General features: G+C 50.3%; 1 protein-coding gene across 1 annotated transcript in view; it reads right to left on the reverse strand.

Moving 5' to 3' along the window:
• Positions 1-3,602: 3,602 nt before the first annotated feature.
• Positions 3,603-18,740, reverse strand: part of ZNF469 (zinc finger protein 469) — a 64,132-nt gene continuing 48,994 nt past the window's right edge. Inside the window, exon 2 of the mRNA XM_078606612.1 lies at positions 3,603-18,144. Within this exon, the coding sequence (XP_078462738.1) occupies positions 6,094-17,967 (11,874 nt within the window). The 5' untranslated portion in view covers positions 17,968-18,144 and the 3' untranslated portion in view covers positions 3,603-6,093. The remainder of the gene's footprint in view (positions 18,145-18,740) is intronic.

Consider the following 18,740-nt stretch of genomic DNA (forward strand, 5'->3'; position numbering starts at 1 on the left):
AACTAGTTTTTTCTACAATACAAATTTTTGTCAAAATTACTGCAGAGAAAAATAAGTTGCCATATTCCCCCGGTTTGCCTTGTATATTATCATTCCATTAGTCGCAGATACTAGGCATACGTGGCTGCTATTTCAGGCTCAATTATAAAACATTTAGCAGATTAGACTGGAGGTCTATATTTAATATAATTCTAGTATCATTGCATTTTTCCTTTTTTAGTATTCCTGTTTGGTCTAGCTGTTCAGAGATTGTCATTGGCTTCTTGCCTTGTGTATTTATTATTTAAAATGATTTCCTCATATGTAATTTCTTACACTGAAATCTAGCAATAGTTTGAGAATGTATATTTTGTTTATTTATGTATTTATTTTAGGTGATCCCACCCTTCCCAGTCTTCAAATATGTCAGATGGATATAAAATAAAGCATGAGTCAGGACACGAGAATAGAAAGAGACGAGAAAAAAGGATGAGGCATTGAAAGAGATCAAGGGATCTATTCTGAAGTTCATGAACAAGGATGTGAAGAGTGATAGTGCAAAACCTCACATTGAATCATCACCATGAATGATACAGTTGGATCAGAAAATAGTAAACCTTGTGAAAATGTTGTTCTTGAAGCAGAATCGCATTGGCACATAGAAGGTAGATCAAGTGAAGAAGAGGCTAATGCCCCTTTGGAAGCAGATGATGTTGTGAAAAAATCACAGAGACTCGAAAGCTAACATCAGATGCTGACTTTACCCGTAGGCCTGCCAGTGATCCTGCGTTCTGGGCAGAAGTCACTGCAGATTAAAATATCATATTTTGCTGATATTACGCCATCTCAGAATATTGATAATTATGATTTTTCCATGTCAGGTAGAATATTTTGCACCACTTTGAGACACAGGATGTGACAGGTTTTAGGAATTGCAAACAATGGCCAGTGGTCTCACAACATCTGGCTATAAAAAGAGTCGTGCAGGAAAGAGGAAACAGTTTCATCTTCTTGGTTCTTTCGGTAAAGTCACGTAGAAGGGAAATAATAAAGTAATACAAATTAAACATAATAAAATAATTCTCACGACGTTTCGGCCACAATGCAAGCAGCCGTCCTCAGGTGAAGAACAGGTCTGTCGGGAAGACAGCGTCTGAATGAAACACCCCAGGCTTGGAGCGTATATTTAAGCTGCTGGGTTGGAGGGGGAAGAGCGCCTTGACAAAATAATTTGCATATCAAGAAGAATTTAGCATATTTATGGAAAATGCAGATATGGGATTAGTCACTACTTGTGAAATGCGTAGGAGGTGGGCGGGGGGTTTCAAAGTCATATTATGCCCGTGCATTATGAAGGAAACAGTTTGTTGATCAAACTGGTACTGATTTCAGTACAGGCAATCCCAGTGACTGATTCCGTATCCAATGCCTCTATCGCATCATGGATGAACTTATTGTGGAGATGGAAAACGGCGAAATGCATATGCCAGATTGAATGATCGATTCAGTTTCCTTGCACATAGATCAATGTCCTCAGAAGACATTGTTGTGCGGGCCAATGCATTGTTTGCTGCATATCCAGCAGATTTTGAAAAAGTATTCACCGATTAATCCCTGTTGTTCCTGCATTTGTATGCGTAGAAAAAAACAATGGCAGGTATGATTCTAGATTTGAAGCTTTCGTGACTGCAAGGATTCATACTTTTCGGTTGTTTCGATAAAGTGACGTAGGTAAAAAATAATAATAAATGAAAATAACTCAATTAAATCACGACGTTTCGGAGACAACACAAGTCTCCGTCTTCAGGTGGGACCGTCACACTTGATACAGTAAATTTAGCTGTGACGGTCCCACCTGAAGGAGACTTGTGTTGCCTCTGAAACGTCGTGATTTAATTGAGTTATTTTCATTGATTATTATTTTATTTTATTAATATATTTTTTTACCTACGTGACTTTACCGAAACAATCTAAGAGAATGGCAGGTATGGTTTAAGCCCAAATATCTTACAAACTGATCAACAGTTTTACGACATTTACATTGCTCTAAGGGTGTGTCTTGCCATCTTGGGAACAAATTGTGAAGGGGAGCGTTCTTTTTCGAAGTTAAAAGTTGATAATTAAAAAAACTAAACTGTCTTATTAACTATAGGACCACAACGCTTGTCTTCCCTTGGACTGCTCTCTATTGAGAATGAGATTGTGCAAAATACGCCATTTGCAGATGTTAATACTAATTTTGCAATGAAAGAAAATCTCAAAAAGTACATCTCTGGTGTTCATTTCTCTCACCTTATGAAAAAAAATGACATTGACATGACTCTGACTCTTTGTATGTACACTGCGCATATCCTTGCTATATAAATACATTTATTCAAGAATATATGTTGGTTACATTGTTTATCATACAAACAAAAAAGATGGTAACATTTTTTCGTAGGCCGTTCAGTTTTGTAAGCCCTAGGCACATTGACTGTGCCTATAGGATAACACGGCATTGGCTCGCGTGCCCAGCCACCGCATGCCCAAGCAGCTCCCGTTTGGCTGGGGAGAGGGGCCTCAATGGGCACGACACGGGCTGGAAAAGAGATGGACTGATGCGGAACGGAAGGATGTGGACTTGGCCAAAGACCGGTACCAGCGGCGTCATGATCGGCCTCTATGGAGGAGGCCGTCGCTCTCCAACAACAACTAAGGAGAAAGGAGCGACGCAAGGCCGCTAAAATGCAGCAAGTTAGCACAGTGTGCGGTATAGCCGGTACATCTGCCAGTCATTTCAGTCGGCCAACCCATGTCACCTAGGTCTGTCCCGTGACCTCCTGTCAGCAAGCCTTCGACACGTCACGTCGCCGTAAAGTGCACATAGCCTGGCACAAGTGCCGTGGTGACGTTACAGCCACTTCGTTGTTGTTGCAGCGCATTTACTGCCTTTCTGGACGAATTGAAGTCGCTCATATTCATTGGCAGACATGAGCCCGGTGGTGGCAAAATCACAATCCCCATGGTCGGGAGGGGAGTCAATCTCTCTGTAGGATGACCGCTGTTGTAGATTTCCCACACACGATGGTACGAATTGCATCCATCCAGGAGGGCAGATGAAGGTAACGGGTACAGGTGCAGCCCTGCAATGTTTTGTTGATATCACCGCAGGCGGAAGGGCCTCCACTAGAGGGAGCGCTTGGCCCAATCCCTCCAGGTTCTCTGCAGATTTCTTGGTGAGAGGTGGCAGTGCACTCAATTTACCCCACCGCACGCGGCCCGCAGATTGACCACCGGTCAATGTTGGTGTGAAGGGCGGTGGAGGAGACGGGGAGGATTAAAATATTATAGATTTGAAGCTTTCGTGACTGCAAGGATTCATATTCTTAGGTTTTTTCGGTAAAGTCACGTAGGTAAAAAAAGAAAATTTTAAATTAATACAAGTAAAAAATAAGAATTTTAATTTTTTACCTACGTGACTTTATCCAAAAAACCTACGAATAGTCGTTTTCATCGTTGGCTGATGGGACGGAATTCACTCCAAAGTTGCCACTGCCCAAATGTGAGCCAAGCGCTGTCGCCACCGTGCCACAGACGTATGCAGTGACACACATTTAAAACAAATATATATCAACACGCAGAAATCATTGTGATTGCACTTTTATTTCAAAGTCTGGTCTCCTTAGAGCAACTTTTTTTTCGTAAAAAATACTTTTTTTTGTATGTATACGCATGTACATGTTTTAAAAATCAGCACCAAAATACAACAAACACGGCACTTTTCTCTTGGTATAATGAATTGTAAACGTCTGATTTTGTTTTTACTTACTCATAATAATCGTGGAACGCACTTCAAGTTCGCTAAGTTCTTTTTTTTAAATGTTAAGACAGAAATATAGCACGAGCATGACACACGTCTGTTAATAATAATCACCATGCAGCACACCATCGTCAGTGCGTAAACACAGAAGACCAACACGTTAAATGAGTTCTACATGAGCCAAGATCGCTGTTGTTATTCAACAAATTCTGTGATAAAGCTCGTTGATGTTCATACGCGTAAAGATATACTGTACGCACATTGACCCAGTGCTGAAAAAAACACCCAAAGAGTTGCCTTAATGTGTAACGAAGAATGAATTCACTTTTCAGTTTAAACGTAACGAACGTCAGCACGTATCCTGTCCTCCTCTGGAGGAATACGTTTTAAAATCTTTACTCTCTATACACAACGTCGCAGCGAATATCTATCCAACCAATATTGTGATGAGACAAATACGCGGGCGTGATCAATCGGCATTGATCTAGGCACATCAACTGACAAAATGCAATTTAGAGTTTTTGCACGGAAATTATATTGACGTTACCACTGAAACAACACGAGTACAATTTCGTGGAATATATTAAACTCTAACATATACCATTTCTTTGCAATAAAAAGTCCACCCGTCAACAACTCAACATGCTGTAATACTTTGAACTTCATATGTTTTGACCTTAAGTGGGCTATGCACATCTCTCGAAAGATCGTTTCACAATTTTCCAACAGTTTTGTCGTAATAAAAAAAAGTATGAAGCAGGCGCACACATACAATGCATTTCTACATGATATGCAAAATGATTATATATATACATACTACATGCACATATATGCTACTTATATTCTTATACACACATAAGTACAAAGTATAGTAGGCGCTATATATGGACACATTGAATATACCGTGTATATACACACACACGATTCAAGACACTCACAAGTACCATTAATGATTCACATTCACGATCATGCGTACCGAGACTCAATCACACAGTAGTTGAGTGAATGCCTTCATGGTGCAATCCGTAGTCAGCGTTGAATATGCACACGTATGCAGAGTAAAAAAAAACAACAATAAACAGCAAGTCTGGCTTTGATACCGTACAATGTAAACCATGCAGAGGCAATGTAAAAAAAAAACTATAATACAACTGGTGTGCGATTGTGTTCGCTTTTAGGTCCGCAAATGAGGACGCATGAATAAGTCATCAGCCCACGAAAAAAATATATAGCACAGGCTAGACGATTACTTGTGTGCGCTTAGCGCCATGTGCCGGGCCAACAATACTTTCTGTTAAAAAAAACACACAAATAATCTTCCCCAAGGGCTCAGGAGCGGGTAACATATTTTTTAAAGTTTTGAGGGCAGTTTGCCCATAAGTGGCCGTGCACGTTGTTAACACCATGCAAAAACGCTGACAATTATTAATCGCACCAACAAGAAAGCACCAATTATATCCACGTGCCGATAAAAAAAAACTCCGCGTAAATGACAGGCGTTATGCCATCCGTTAAACAATGTGGCTACGGTGCTGTATGCATATACTGTGGATGTAAGCCGGGTCTGGCTCGGTGACGAAGTGGTAGAATGAGTGGCACACAAATGGAAGGTCGCATAAGTTAAAATCCTGGTTTGGGGTTAACTCAGTCCATTATCCCTCTGGGGTCGATACAATCAGTACCAATTTACAGGGAAGTCAAATGTGGCTGTCCTATGAATATCCTCGCCCCCGTCATAGGAATGTGGGATTTCCACCACTGGCTCAGGGCTGTAAACTGAAAATGAGCACAAACTCAGTGATCATTTGAACTGGAAATCACTGATTTTCCCATGTTCTGGGCAGTGGTGCAATAGTGGTTAGAACAATTTCCTATAATCCTAGTGACGTGAAATCATTTTTTGGTCATGTACAGCATCAGTGGAAAGTGGTATCTGAACCAGTACTGAGCCTTCTCAGACATAGTGAGTACTTGGTGGTGGTATGTAAATACCTGATAAAGGCGGCCAGGCCTGGTGCTTCCTACACCACTCCCTCATGTGCACTCTAGGCTTAATAGTTACGAAACCGACTTGCCCCTGCAGTCTATAAGGCTAAAGAGAGGATCTGTTTTTTTTACGTGTGAAGAATTGCCAAAAATAATTGTGCAAAACCCTTTTTACCATCATAATACATGTTCAACGATCCATCGCTTTGTTGCAGAACCACGCTCTATCGTTATCTTGCATCAAACATACGTACACTTTAAAGACACAAGGAATTTCACTTGCACACTTTCACTGTCAAATTTGAATGCATGCCATGTCAAGTGTAAAATTATTCCACAGGCTCTTTCTTGAAAGGGATCTTAAAGTTGGTCAGCTTCCGACCAAATAGCTGGCTTAAAATGCTGTCCTGGGCTTCAGCTGTCTGACGCTGCTGTTTGGCTGTGCATGGAGCTTGCGATTTGTTTTTAGCTGGGATCCAAGTCTTCGACAAATTGTGCCTCATTTGAGGCAGCGGTGGTAATTTCTTGACGGTCTTAGACTTTGCGAGCCTCAAATGATTGCCACTTGTCTGTGGTTTGTGGCCGGCAGAACCTTGTCGTTTGACCACCTTAAACCCGTTGGTGAGTGTGTGCCGTTCAACACCTTTGCTCGCTTGCTGCGTTAAGGCGAGCGAACCTTCGGGCGCAACTTTCCCTTGGTGACTGACCTCATGGCTCCCCTTGTCAGCAGCAGGTGAGTTCGAGATGCATTTGCTCTGTTTGTCAACAACTTGAACATTGTCCGCTCGTTTCCCATTCGTGGCCTCCTGACTGGAGTCTGCCTTCTCTAAAACCTCGGCTGGGTGCTCCGCAGATTTACCCGTGGACTTTTTGGATTCCTCTTGATTGTGAAAAGATGGAGGATCTTGGCAAATGGTGTCATCTTTAGGGCCCTCGCTAGCTGGCAAACCCACATCGGCACTTGCCTTGGAGCAAGATGTTTTGGCTCGAATCGGCTCGTCTGCGGATGCCGCTTTCACTTGCACTTTATCGCCTCGTGCGACGACGGCTTCGCCGCTGCCGCCGGCGCTTTTCGCCACGGCGGGGCACCGCTCTGTTCTGTCCCCTTCGCCCTGCTGCGCGGCGCATTTGTGCTTCTTGTTATGAGCGGGCGCTTCACGCTCGGAGCTTCCCTTGCGCTTTTTCTTATCCCTGCCGCCCTTCCTGGCGCTGGCGGGATGCGGGGCGGGGGAGCACCTCTTTCTCGGCAGCTCTTCCCCCGACAGCAGCAGTGGCCTCTTCGCCCCCTGGTACTTTACCGAGTTGGAGTCCCCCTTCAGGTGCTTGTCGACGTGCCGGTCGTACTGCTCCTTTTTGCAGAAGACGTAATTGCACGTGTTGCACACAAACGACTTCTTGATGATGTTCATGACGTTGGCGCACTGCTCGCAGTCGTAAATCGTCACGTGCTTGGCGTCCAGCTCCTCCGTCAGGCCGTGCACGGCCGCCAGGTGGGACTTCAGCTGAGACGGATCATTAAATGCGTACGGACAACAGTGGCAGAGGTACATCTTTTGCACACTGTGCACAACCAAATGCCTCTGCAGCTTAAAGGGCTTGGGAAATTGCTTTCCGCAGTGATGGCAATCCCTCGAGGGGTCATTGCACTCCGGGTGCGTTCTTGCCGACTGCTCATCATCGACGGGGAAATCAAACATCGACAAGTCGGAGGCGAAACATTCATTCTGTTTGTATTCACTTTTATCGCTTTCCCTTTCAGCGGCTGCGGCGGGCGCTTTCCTGCGCTTGGCGCGCCTGCGCTCCTCCTCGGCCTTGGCGGACGGTTTCAAGTTCTCGGCGTCCGTCGGTCGAGGTTTCGCCCGTGCGTGCTTGTGCTTCTTTGCGGAGACGCGGGCGTTTTCCTTGGGCCTCTCGGAGCGGGCGGCGAGCGAGGACCTCCTCTGCGCGTGGCCGGTGTGTTCTGAGAACTGCGCGGCGTGCTCGCGCAGGTGCTCGTTGTAGAGCCACACGTCGGTGAAGGCCCTCAGGCACATGCCGCACGTCCAACTGGCCGGCTTGTTCTTCGTGTGCTTGGACCACAGGTGCTCCTTGAGCTGCTCCAGCGAGCTGAACTTCCTCTGCACGCACATGTAGCACGTGGGCACGGGCAGCAGCAGGTTGTGGCTGCCCGCGTGCTCGCTCAGCTCGACGTCGGTGCCGAAATCCAGGCCGCAAGCTTTGCACGCGTGCGGCTTTCCCTGCGACTTTGCGCCATCCCCCGGTGGCGTTTTCGACTCGTCGCCACCGCCCTCTGTTTCGCGGACGGAAACGTCATCCTTGAGTTTGTCGACGTCTTGAATTTCACTTTCGCCCGCGGGAATGTCGCCTGTGCTCGGGCTGCAGCGTCCGGTTTGTAGCGCGTTCGCATCCGCCGTCGCGTTCGCACCCGCCGCGTCTTCGGTGACGGCACCCTCTTCCCGAAGCGGGACGTCACCGTCGCCCGTCTCGATTGCGGGGCCCTGGCCGCTTTCCGAATCCGCGGCCCCTCCCCCGCGGTCATGCGCAGGCACCGCTTTGCCCGTTTCCTTGCCGTCGACGATCTCGGCGGCGGCCGCGCTTCGAGCGGCGCGAGCGTCGACGTCTGCGCCCTGGGTCGCGTCGCGGTCTGGGTCAGACGAGCGCCGCCGCTGCACCACAACGCCCGGCAGCATGTCGCTGCACGTCGCGCCCGACGCGCGTGCGTCTTCAACGATCGTCGTCGCTGCTGTTTCTCCTTCTTCTTTGTGGAGCGCCACGCAGGTGTTGGCGCTGACCTTGCCATCGCACGGATGTTCCGTTTTTTTTGCAGCCTTCTCCGAACCTGACAAAACCTCTGTGGCGTTGGCACAATCAGCAACAGCTGCACATCCCATCCCGCGCGCCTCTTGAAAATCTACCAATTTAATTGTGTGTTCAGAACAGTCATCATCAACTTCAGGCTGGCTTGTCTGCTTGCGTACTCCTGAATAAGAGAGGGGACTCTCTGTGCCAACCGAGGCAACGTCGCCAATACTCTCAGAGTGTGTGGCCACCCTCTCACGGTGCAGTTTGCTGGACTCAATTTTATTGCATTTCTCACTGTTGGTTATTGAAGGGCTCTGATAAACACTGGCCGTGGATTTAACAGCAGCCGATGCCGTGCTCCTGAATTCCCTTGAATTTTTACTCAAAGGCGTATCTGAAGATGCACTCGTTTTTTTGGCAGCAGATTGTTCGCGCTCAGATTCACGTGTGAACGTTTTGCTTCCTTCCCGTTTGGGGGCGCATTTGGAAATCCTCCTCTTGAAGGCGTGCCTCTTTTTGAGCTTGTTCACTTTTTCACTTCTCCTTTGTTTGGAAAATCCATCGAAGTGTTTTGCTGCCCTTAATTTCGTGTCTTTCGGGGAGATATTTCGACTCGGCTTTTCGGCGAAATCTGAGGAATGGTTAACGCGGCTTAAATTCGTGTCACGGCGTTCAGCTTCCCGAACAGACACGGATCTTCCGATCGGCGCACAACCGGACAATGAGTTCTCTTCACCGTCTGAATCGACCTCTGAAATGCTCTGCTGCTTCACTGTAGCTGATCCAGGACGGCGACAAAGAAGCATAGAAATGGCTGATGTTATCGCACCCTTCATTTCATCTTCCCGAGTCCCCTCATCGTTTCTTTCTGTGCTCTGCTTAATTAATACGGAAGGATTTTCCGAGTGATTAATTAACACTGTGGGATTTTCTAAAGCCAAACTTTCCATTCTGACGCCCGAATCAATTCCAGCCTCCGCGTTATCACCCGCGCCGGGGCGAGGAACGCGTCTGATGTGATGTTTTATCACGGTGTGTCTGCTCCGGCTGATGGCGGTGGCGAAAGTAGCCTCGCAGAACTCGCAGGAAAGGGCAGGTGTGGCGGGCGGCAGCTTCCCCGCGTGAGCGGAGCGCGCCACATGTTGCCCGGCCGCGGTTCCATTTTCTGAAGGCGCCCAGCCGGCGGGGGACGTGGCGGGGGACGTGGCGTGCTCCGCCGCGCGACCAGTTCTCTTCTCGGCCCTTGTAGCCACGGCGTCCGCCGCCTCTGACGTGCCTGACGAGCGGCGATTGGCATCGCTGGCACTTGAAGGCGCCCCCCCACTGCCGCCCGACGAATCCCTCTCTTCCAGGGCGGCGTCTTTCACGTAAGTCGCCGCTCTGTGCTCGGGGTGGCTCGCCGCCTCCTCGGTGTTCATCTGGATGCCGCCCCTGCCTTTGACCAACTCCTCCGCTCGCTCGGCCTCCGTGCTTTCGCTGCCTTCTTTGATGCTGGCTGCATCGCCTGCTGACCGTTTTTTGTTCGACTGCCACCGCAGAGTATTACTTTCATCATCAGATAAGCCCCGTGGCTTCCTCCGAGATATTTTACACTCATCAAACTGTTGAATGTTTTCCCGCCGAGTTGCCCCCGCTGCAGCGTCTATCCGCGGCATCGGCAGGACACAGGTGCTTTCATTACCGCCGCTCGCTGCAGAAGCAGCAGCTGCTGCCGAATTCACAGCTCTGTCATCCCTTGCAGGAAGGCCAGCACTTGCATCACCTGTGTGGTCTTTCAACTCACGGGCCTCATTTTGCGACTCGAGACAATGCTCATCCTCTGTAAGAAGCAGACCCTGCTGTATACTTTGATCGTAATCTTTACAGCTGCTCCTCTCTGCCGCACCTTTATCTTCCACGATAAAACAGACGTCGGTGGATTTTGCTACAATCGACAGAATGCAACCGGAATTGCTTTTTACGCCATCTAGTCTACTCTTATCAAGTCCGTCTACTTTTGGGTTATTCTCAGAGATGTGAGACTCTACGCGATTGTGGCTCTGGCCGATTCGAATTCCAGGATTAATCCCACAGTGGTGAAGGAACTCATTTTGAGATTTGCAGCCCGATTCAATTGTGTGCAATTTTTTCTTTTTTTGACCGTGCACCCTTTTGCCGGTGTTTGCTCCCCTCGAGATGGAAGCGTCGATACCAGAGCTGTCGTTTTCAAATTTATTTTCCACGTCACTGTAATCCGGCGTCGCAGCTTCACCATTTAAAATGCTGTCGCGAATAACCGCAATTGTTTCCACACTCCCGGGAGAATGCTGGCAGCTCGCATCGTAAAAATCATGAGTGATAATAAGATCTGGTTTTGACACAGTTTCAATGATCGTCTTCTTATCATTATCGTCATTATCTTTGAAATCATCTCGTTGGTCCATGTTTGAAGTGCTGACCTGAAAGCAATTTTCGGTATCTGGGCCAGGATTTTCTTTGCTATCGTCGCCTTTTCCAAAAACCTCCTGCACTCCACACCCCGCGCTCTGCTGGATATGTTCAGCTGATATCTCTGCAGCCCCAGAAGTTGGGGAATATGGCGTTGATGCAAATGGATTGCTGTAGATTTCAAACATTTGCTCAGACGTCCCAGACTCGCCCGATTGAATTTCACAAGAATTTATGGGGCTTTTTTCACTCTCACTTTTCGATGCGCACGACGTGAACTTTGGCAAGATCATCTCTGAAAAATCGTTGCCTTCATCGCGACCATCAAATGCGTCCTCCTTCATATTTATTCCTCCTTTTTTATTGCACTCCCCTCCATGCATTTCACAGTCCCTGCTATCGGACGCAGTGCCGCAGAAAGCTGCCGGTAGCAGACATTTTAGGAAGTCATTATCCGGCACATTAGTCGGAGATTCCTGGGGCTCTTCACCAGATGTCTGGCAAGTGTCGCGCTCATCAGATTCGCACTGGGCACCCGGCGACACGCAATCTGAATATTTATTCATGCTGGAAGAATCCGATGAGCTACAAAGTTCGTTTCCAGTGCTCGCGATCGAGTACCGCTCTGCGGGCTTGCTGGGAGATTCTCCGAGACGGCCATCAGATCCTCGTGCGTCGAGTGGCTCCTTTTTATTTTCTGTCTCTCGGCAGCCCGTACCTTTCCCACTTGGATACATTTCTCCCGGCGACCCTTTCACGTTTTCAAGCTCTTCAAGTGTCGCGGCGCAGCATTCGGCCCGTCCCTTCTCCCCACCCGCCTCGCCCGCCGCGTCCCGTTGTTCGCTGGCCCCCGTCACGCCGCCACGGGGCTGGCAATCGGTGGCAGCGTTTGCCAACGCGTCGCCCGACTCCCAGGACCCGCCGTCCGTGCCGAGCGGAATTGCTGCCGGCGAATCGGACGCGCGCGGCGAGGTGTCTGCCGCGCCCCGACCATCGCGCATGTTCGCTCCCGCGAACGGGCTTTCGCTCGTACCTGCGCTGGCTTCGACGGCTGCCTCTAAGAAGAGCTCTGAAAGGGCACTTTCATTTTCTTGTCTCTTCCTGGTGTTATTCAAGCCCGGCTGTTCAGAGGTCAAGTGGCCTGCAGAGTGAAGGGATTTAGAGTGCCAGCCTCCCTCTGATGTCGCTCCTTCCTCAAGCTGCTGCACCGGCTGCGTCACCGTAATCCGCTGGCAAGCGTGCACTTGTTTTCCCTCCTCCGAAACGGGCACGCTCTGTGACGAAAAATCAGAGCGCGCATCCTGCGCTATCGGTGGAGGGCTCAACATTTCATCGTCATTGCAGGGAATTTCTGCCGAGGCTTCGTCCATTTCAACTGCAAACGTCGCCCCGTTGCTTGTGAGCTCATTTAGTTGATGCTGCTGTTGCTGCTGCTGCTGTTGCTGGTGTTGTGTTTCACACGTGAGTGATTGCTCTTCGGGGACCGGCAAATCAAAGTAAACGCCCCTGCAGTCGTGGGCGCCACCGCTCACCTCGTGCGAATCTGCCGTCTGCCCGCTTGAACCCTCCGCGTTGTCCAACGCGAGTTCACATTCGTTCATGTCCCCATCCAATTGCAGGAAACTGTCCGCCCGTTGATTATTGTCAGGCGCATCATCGACCACAATAATGACCGGCAGTTCGTTCAGGAAATATTTCGGGAAATGTTGGTTGGGGCTCGACACGGTTTGGTTTGCGTCGGCGTGCAACCTTTCTGCGCCATCAGAGTCTGCATCGCCGTCGCATGCCGCGACGGACAGCGAGGAGATTTCGCCGAAGATGGAAAAACCCGTGGCGTCATTTCCCCCGAAAAAGTGCTCGTTGCCGTCGGGGTGGAAGTTGTTCGCATCGGAGTGGTTTTCAAACGCGTCCATTAAGCCCCCCGTGCAGCTGTCGCGCATCGCAGCGCTGATTTCTCGCATCTCTAGAGGATCGGCTCCAGCGACGTCGGCGCTGGGTGGTGACACGCTAAGTGCCTCGGCCATGCCGGGCGGAAGGCCTTCGGCATTTGCGTCCACCTGAGCTGCCGAGGAGTGAAGATTAACGCCGCCGGTCTCCGAAATCGGCGTCACGCGCGACGGGGCTGCTGTTGTCGCGGAGATATCGAAATCGCACAGAGGGCCATCGCCGCTTTCCGAACACACGGCGGGCGGATCCGATTCGCTCACGCTCACCGACGCACTCGCGTCAATGCTTTGGTGGGTTGTTTCACTGTCAGCGCACAATTTGGCAAAAGCTAGCGGTAGGTTATCGTTTTGTTGGTCGTCCGTCAAGGTTACCTGGTCGGACAAGCCCATGCAGGCCTTGTCAGTGACAAATGAGACAAAGTTCTCAAATTCTCTTTGATTATCAAGATCCCTGTCGGCGACGTGCTCTTCCGCTAAGAGAAGTGACTTTTCATTTGCTATCTCGGGAAAGAGCGTGCAATCGAATTCAGGAAGCTGCAAGTCCGAGAGGATGTTTTCCGTGTCAAAGTCCCATCTGTCGTCGTGAGGTACTTCCGAGGTCTCTTTGGTGTGTGGCTCATCGAAATTCACGGTTGATTGCCGGTGGCTCAGCTCTTTACTGTGATCGCCTGCGCCAGTGCCACCATCACGCGTGTGTTGCGATGAAACTGGCAAGCGAGAGATATACGGGGTAGACCTGGAAACACTCACTTCAGAAGTGATCCTATCTAAATGTTCCAAATGTACCGGGTCACGCTCTTGTAATTTGCAGTCTCGATCAACACCGTCTGTGAAAAAATTCTCCAACTGGATGAATGGTACATCATTGTCCTTGCCCAATGCCTCTAAACTCTCCTGCACTTTTGCTCCCGTCTCATCGTTAGGAGCAAGTTTGGCCACGGCCCAAACAGAAGGATTGTCATTCTCCGATTTGTTTAACCACATTGAGGTGTCAGGGCAAGAATTAACCTGAGACCCATCTTGAGTTCCCTCGCAATTAACATCTTTGGCACTGGGCTTCCGGCTTGACGCTGGGACGTTGGCCTTTTCACCGGTGCGTGCATTACTAGCCTCGTAACAATCCGCTGCAGATTCATCATTCTCTGCGTCATTAATTTGCATCGCTCCTTGTCCGGGCGTAAAACCTTTATCTTGCGCGGGCGCTCCGTGAGCGCCTGCCTCATTTCCAAAGCACGTTCTCAGATTTCTCAAACTCACATCGCCCTCTGTGGCAGTTAATGTTGAAATGGAAGCTTCTTCGACAGAGCTCGGAAAAGTCTTTTGCCTCCGACCGCCCGTTCCATCACTGTCATAGCACCGCCGACTGACTTGTCCATTTTCATTATTGCCGTCAGAATCGGTGATACATTTACGCACACCAATCTGCTCAATAGATGTCTCGCTTGCCTTGCTGGGACTGTGAAGGTCACTTTCTGAATCGTCCACACTGTGGAAAACATTGCTCTCGCTCTCACTGCCATTCTTGGAAATGCTATATTTTTGGTTCACTTGATTAACATCTTTCGCCGATCTGTGATTGTCCCCCAGCGCTAAAGTCCTCTTGGTTTTTATTCTGTGCAACGCATTCTTTTCCGCAAACAACTCTTCCTCGGAATCGGACACAAAGTCGTACTCACTCTCTCGGGTTTTCTTTGTGCTGCACTCTGAAGTCGCCGGGTCCTTCAGCAACGACTCGCTACGCTTAAACGCTGCGTGTGCTCTCGGCGGTGCGGGCTCTGGCGCGTGCAACAATCCGTTCACATGAACGCCAATAGGAGGCCTCTTCTTGTTGTTCGTACCCTTAATCGGATGTTTTTTCGAATGCCTGACGGGAATCGGTTGCGTTCTGTCATCTTTCGAAATGGCCACCGATGATCCTGCGCTCCTGTGTACCTTCAAATCATTTGCACAGTCCGTGTCGCAATAATCTTTCTCGGAATTCTGGCCATCATGCCGTGCTCCGTGTAGTGATGAGACCCTGTAACCCTTGTGCTTGTTTGGAGAAGACCACTTGTAGGACACGTTTCCGGAAGGCTCCATACAGGATTCCGCGCTGCTGCCTGCATCCCGTTGTCCCGCTCTCCTTGTCGGCTGGTCAATCGATTGGTGTTGCTTGGTGCCTGATTTTTTCGGTTTTCTCTTTTGCTTGAGGGTTTCTATTTTGAGCTTATTCATATCTTTTCCTTGCGCAGGGCTTGCACCGACTTTGGGAACACTTGGCACTTGCATATTGGCACTGTCACATTCCACTGGTGGAGGCAGGGACATTTCTGAAAGACCTTCCACAACCATCTGCTTCTCCACGTGCTGCTTGCCCGGCATAATCTCATCGGCGAATGCCTCCACAAAGCTGTTCTCAATGTCGCTGCCATCAAGCTGGTAGCTCAGGCAGTTCAAGGTCTCCAAGATCAAGCTGTCGAGCTTTGCTTCTTCAATCTCAATTTCGCTGGGTGCTGGAGAGCAGAAACTGCTGCCATCCAGCGACAGGCCATTGAGCCTGCCGGCCCCGACATCTTTGTCGCTTTCGTGAATTGACAGCCTGTTTGCGATCGTGCCAAACTTATTGGTCCTGTGAAGAGTTTGCAGACTTTCATGCGGCCGGCAGTGCGGCGCTCCCATCATGCTTTGCTCCGCCTCATCGCCCCGCGGATGAGACGCCCTGTGCGCGACCGCCGCTACGTTGGCGGACGTCGAGCAGAACTGCCTGTGGTGGAGGCACGCTCCGACGGTGCTGAACTGCTTGTCGCACTGCTTGCACTTGAGCAGCACGTTGAGCTGGTCCAAGTTGGCACTGCTCAGCGAGCTCAGCAGCTTCTGCTGCGCCGAGTCCTCCGACTCTTCGGCCGAGCCGCCTTGCGCCTTCAGTAGCGGGTGCTCCGCTCCGGGCCACTCGCTCGAAGAGTCGCCCGCCTCGCCCACCTGCCCGCCGCCGTAGGGGGGCTGCAGGTCGAGCACACGCGCGATGTCCGCGCCGCTCGCGCAGCTGTCGGGAAAGTTGGACGACCCCCCGCTGCCGTCGAACGTCGGCACACGCCACTCGTAGCCGGACGGCGGCTGCTTCAGGTTGAACTCCGCGGGCGACGGCGGGCAGCCGTCGTCTGCGCCCGGCGCGGGAGATGAAAACCAGGACATGGCGGGCATGCCCGGGGAGAGCTCGAGCGTGGCCGGGTAGGCGGGCAGGTCGGCGAGGCTGTAGGAGACGCTGTTCTTGGACGAGGGCGGCGGGTGTGCCTCGTCGCACAGCATCCACGGTAGCTGTTGGTTGGTTATGGATGCGATGTCGACGGCGGCAGAGTAATGTTTAAAAACGTCCGATACCTTGTGGTTGTTGTGCGGCTTTGAGAGTCCATAGTTTGTAGGGTGTGCCCACTGCTTGTTGTCTTTTCTGGAAGTGGAAGAAGGGGGGACGAACACCTGCTGCTTGCAAATTTGGTTCGCCGAGTCTGTCCTGAGTGGCAGACCCGCTAAGCTGTTGGCGTGGTGCACGTTTGGCCTCGTGTAGGGAGGCAGAACGTCGTACTTGGACATGTGTTGATGGTGCAGAATTTCGGGCGGCTCATTGCCATGCGGATCCATCGCTAAAAACGACATTTCCTGGTAAGATGCGAAGTCCTGCGATGCACCATTAACATTTGCCCTAGCAGTAGTCGTCTTCATAGCCTGAGATCCGTTTGCCATAGTCAGCTGCGGGTTCTTGAGTTCAATGATCGATTGTCTTTGAGGCAGGGGATGAGAAGCAGATCCACCTGTGCTGCCCTTCCACAGAGGGGGCCCTACGTACACTGTTGCCACGTGAACACCGGGGGTCTGGGACCTCTGCATGTGCCACAGGTCATGCTCCGCGGGGCTGCTCTCCAGTGCCGCGCTATCTGTACAAGTCACGGGACTTGTCGCTAAAGAGATTTGTGAGTCGCAAGCGTTCGTGGGTGCTTGTTGCTGTGAATGCAAGTGGTGGCTGTTTCCCCGGCTGTGTTGCTGGTAGTTATGGTTTGGCTTCACGAGCGTCGCACTGCTGAAACGTTTTTGCGCGTGAATAGTAGCGTTCGATTTGTAGCGGCAGATCGCGTCGTCGGCAAGGAGAAACGATGGATCGGACGCCAGGACTTGCTGGAGGCTCGCCGCGCATTGATTTTGGACATTGTTTAAATATTTCTCCTGGCTGTGCGTATGCAGGACGTCGCCTTCATTTGTTCGAGGTTTCATTGCGAAATGCTTGTCCGCGGCGTGATTCAACAGAGACTGTCCGCAAGACTGCACCCCAAAGTTCTGGCCTGAAGACGGGCGATAAAAATGATGCGTTTGCTGCATTTGTCCTATTGGTAACTGCAACTGCTGCTGCTGCTGCAGCCCAGCATCAGCTGAAGTCCCATAGCAGGTGTCATTCTCCTGCTGAAAGTGCTGGGCCCGTTTGACGAACGCCGGCGGAGAGGAGAGGAGGAGTCCCTTCCCGTCGCTGTCCTCGTGCGACTGCGCAGCGCCTTCGCCCGCGTCACGAATCCTCTGCGGCTGGGACGCGGACTTCTGCTGTGGGTAAGCGATGCCGATGGTGAGGCTCCCCTTGGTTCCGTACGAGCTGGGCCGACCCCCCTTGCCGAAGCGCTTGAACTTCTCCCGCCCCCTGTGCTTGCCGCTGGGCGAGCGCGCGGGCGAGCGGCTCACTCCCCATCCCTTCATCTCTTGGCATCCCGACGTGAGCCTTGAGCCTGCGCCGCTGCCGCCACTACCACCGCCCGGCACGAGCCCGAACTTCCGCGCCTGCTGCGGTCGGATGATGGCTTCCCGCTGGTGCGTGTATCCTGCCGCAACTGCCGCAGCCGCCGCTGATGTTGCCGATGCAGTGGCCGACGGGTCCCCGGTAAAGGCGCCGTCGTCCAGAGTGGCGCTGAAACTCGGAGGGGGGCCGGCATGGCCGCGGCCCATCTCTTGTTGATATGACGCTGCGTCGCCCTGCTTGTAAACACTGCACGCATGTTGACCCGGATCCGTCATGATACGCCGGGGGCGGTGCACTCCGCTGCAGCGGGCTAATTAGGAGTCATGTCCAAATAGTCCTGCGAGGTGGAGCCCGTGCTCTAAGGGGCCATCATAGCAGGTAATTATAGCGAAGGTGGCCACAGGCTGCAGGTACATTTGAGAGGGACGTGCCGTTAACCATCAGCGATGCATCTGTGAATGAATGAAAAAGACACACATATATGTATGATATTAGAATTAAGTACACACAGTCAATCATCCATTTGCATCTATTATTTTCAATACAAATATGAATTGTTCAGACGTTATAACAGGACATTCTTGAAAGGGTCTTGCCACTTATTTCAACTTGTCCCCACCATAGAAATGTGGAGTTGCCTCTGCTGGCTTCGGGACACCAATGGAGATGAGAGATCCCAATGATCATCAAGCAGGGAGACACTTAGACCTATGACTGAATCGTGTTTTACGGATAAAGATTATTTTCATAGAACCAAAATTTAAAAACGTCAACATTTCTCGCTGCTCAAACGAGCATTAGACGGTTCTCATCTCCGTCAGCGACCACGAGTCTGTGCTGAAATTATATATACCTATGGCAGGTGCCATTCTCTCTCCTTGGCAGGCACTCTTATATGTGTGGATTGGATTAATCATTGCACTATAAGCTCAAGCATTCACGCATATTTGGAAAGTTTTATGGATGATGAATGAATCTCATGAAATAATTTGTTCCTACATTCCAGCGATTGCGGTAAAATACCATTATTTATGAGATTATGAATTGC

Source organism: Lampetra planeri, chromosome 26, assembly GCF_965212315.1.
Source record: "Lampetra planeri chromosome 26, kcLamPlan1.2.h2, whole genome shotgun sequence".
NCBI classification, from domain to species: domain Eukaryota; kingdom Metazoa; phylum Chordata; class Hyperoartia; order Petromyzontiformes; family Petromyzontidae; genus Lampetra; species Lampetra planeri.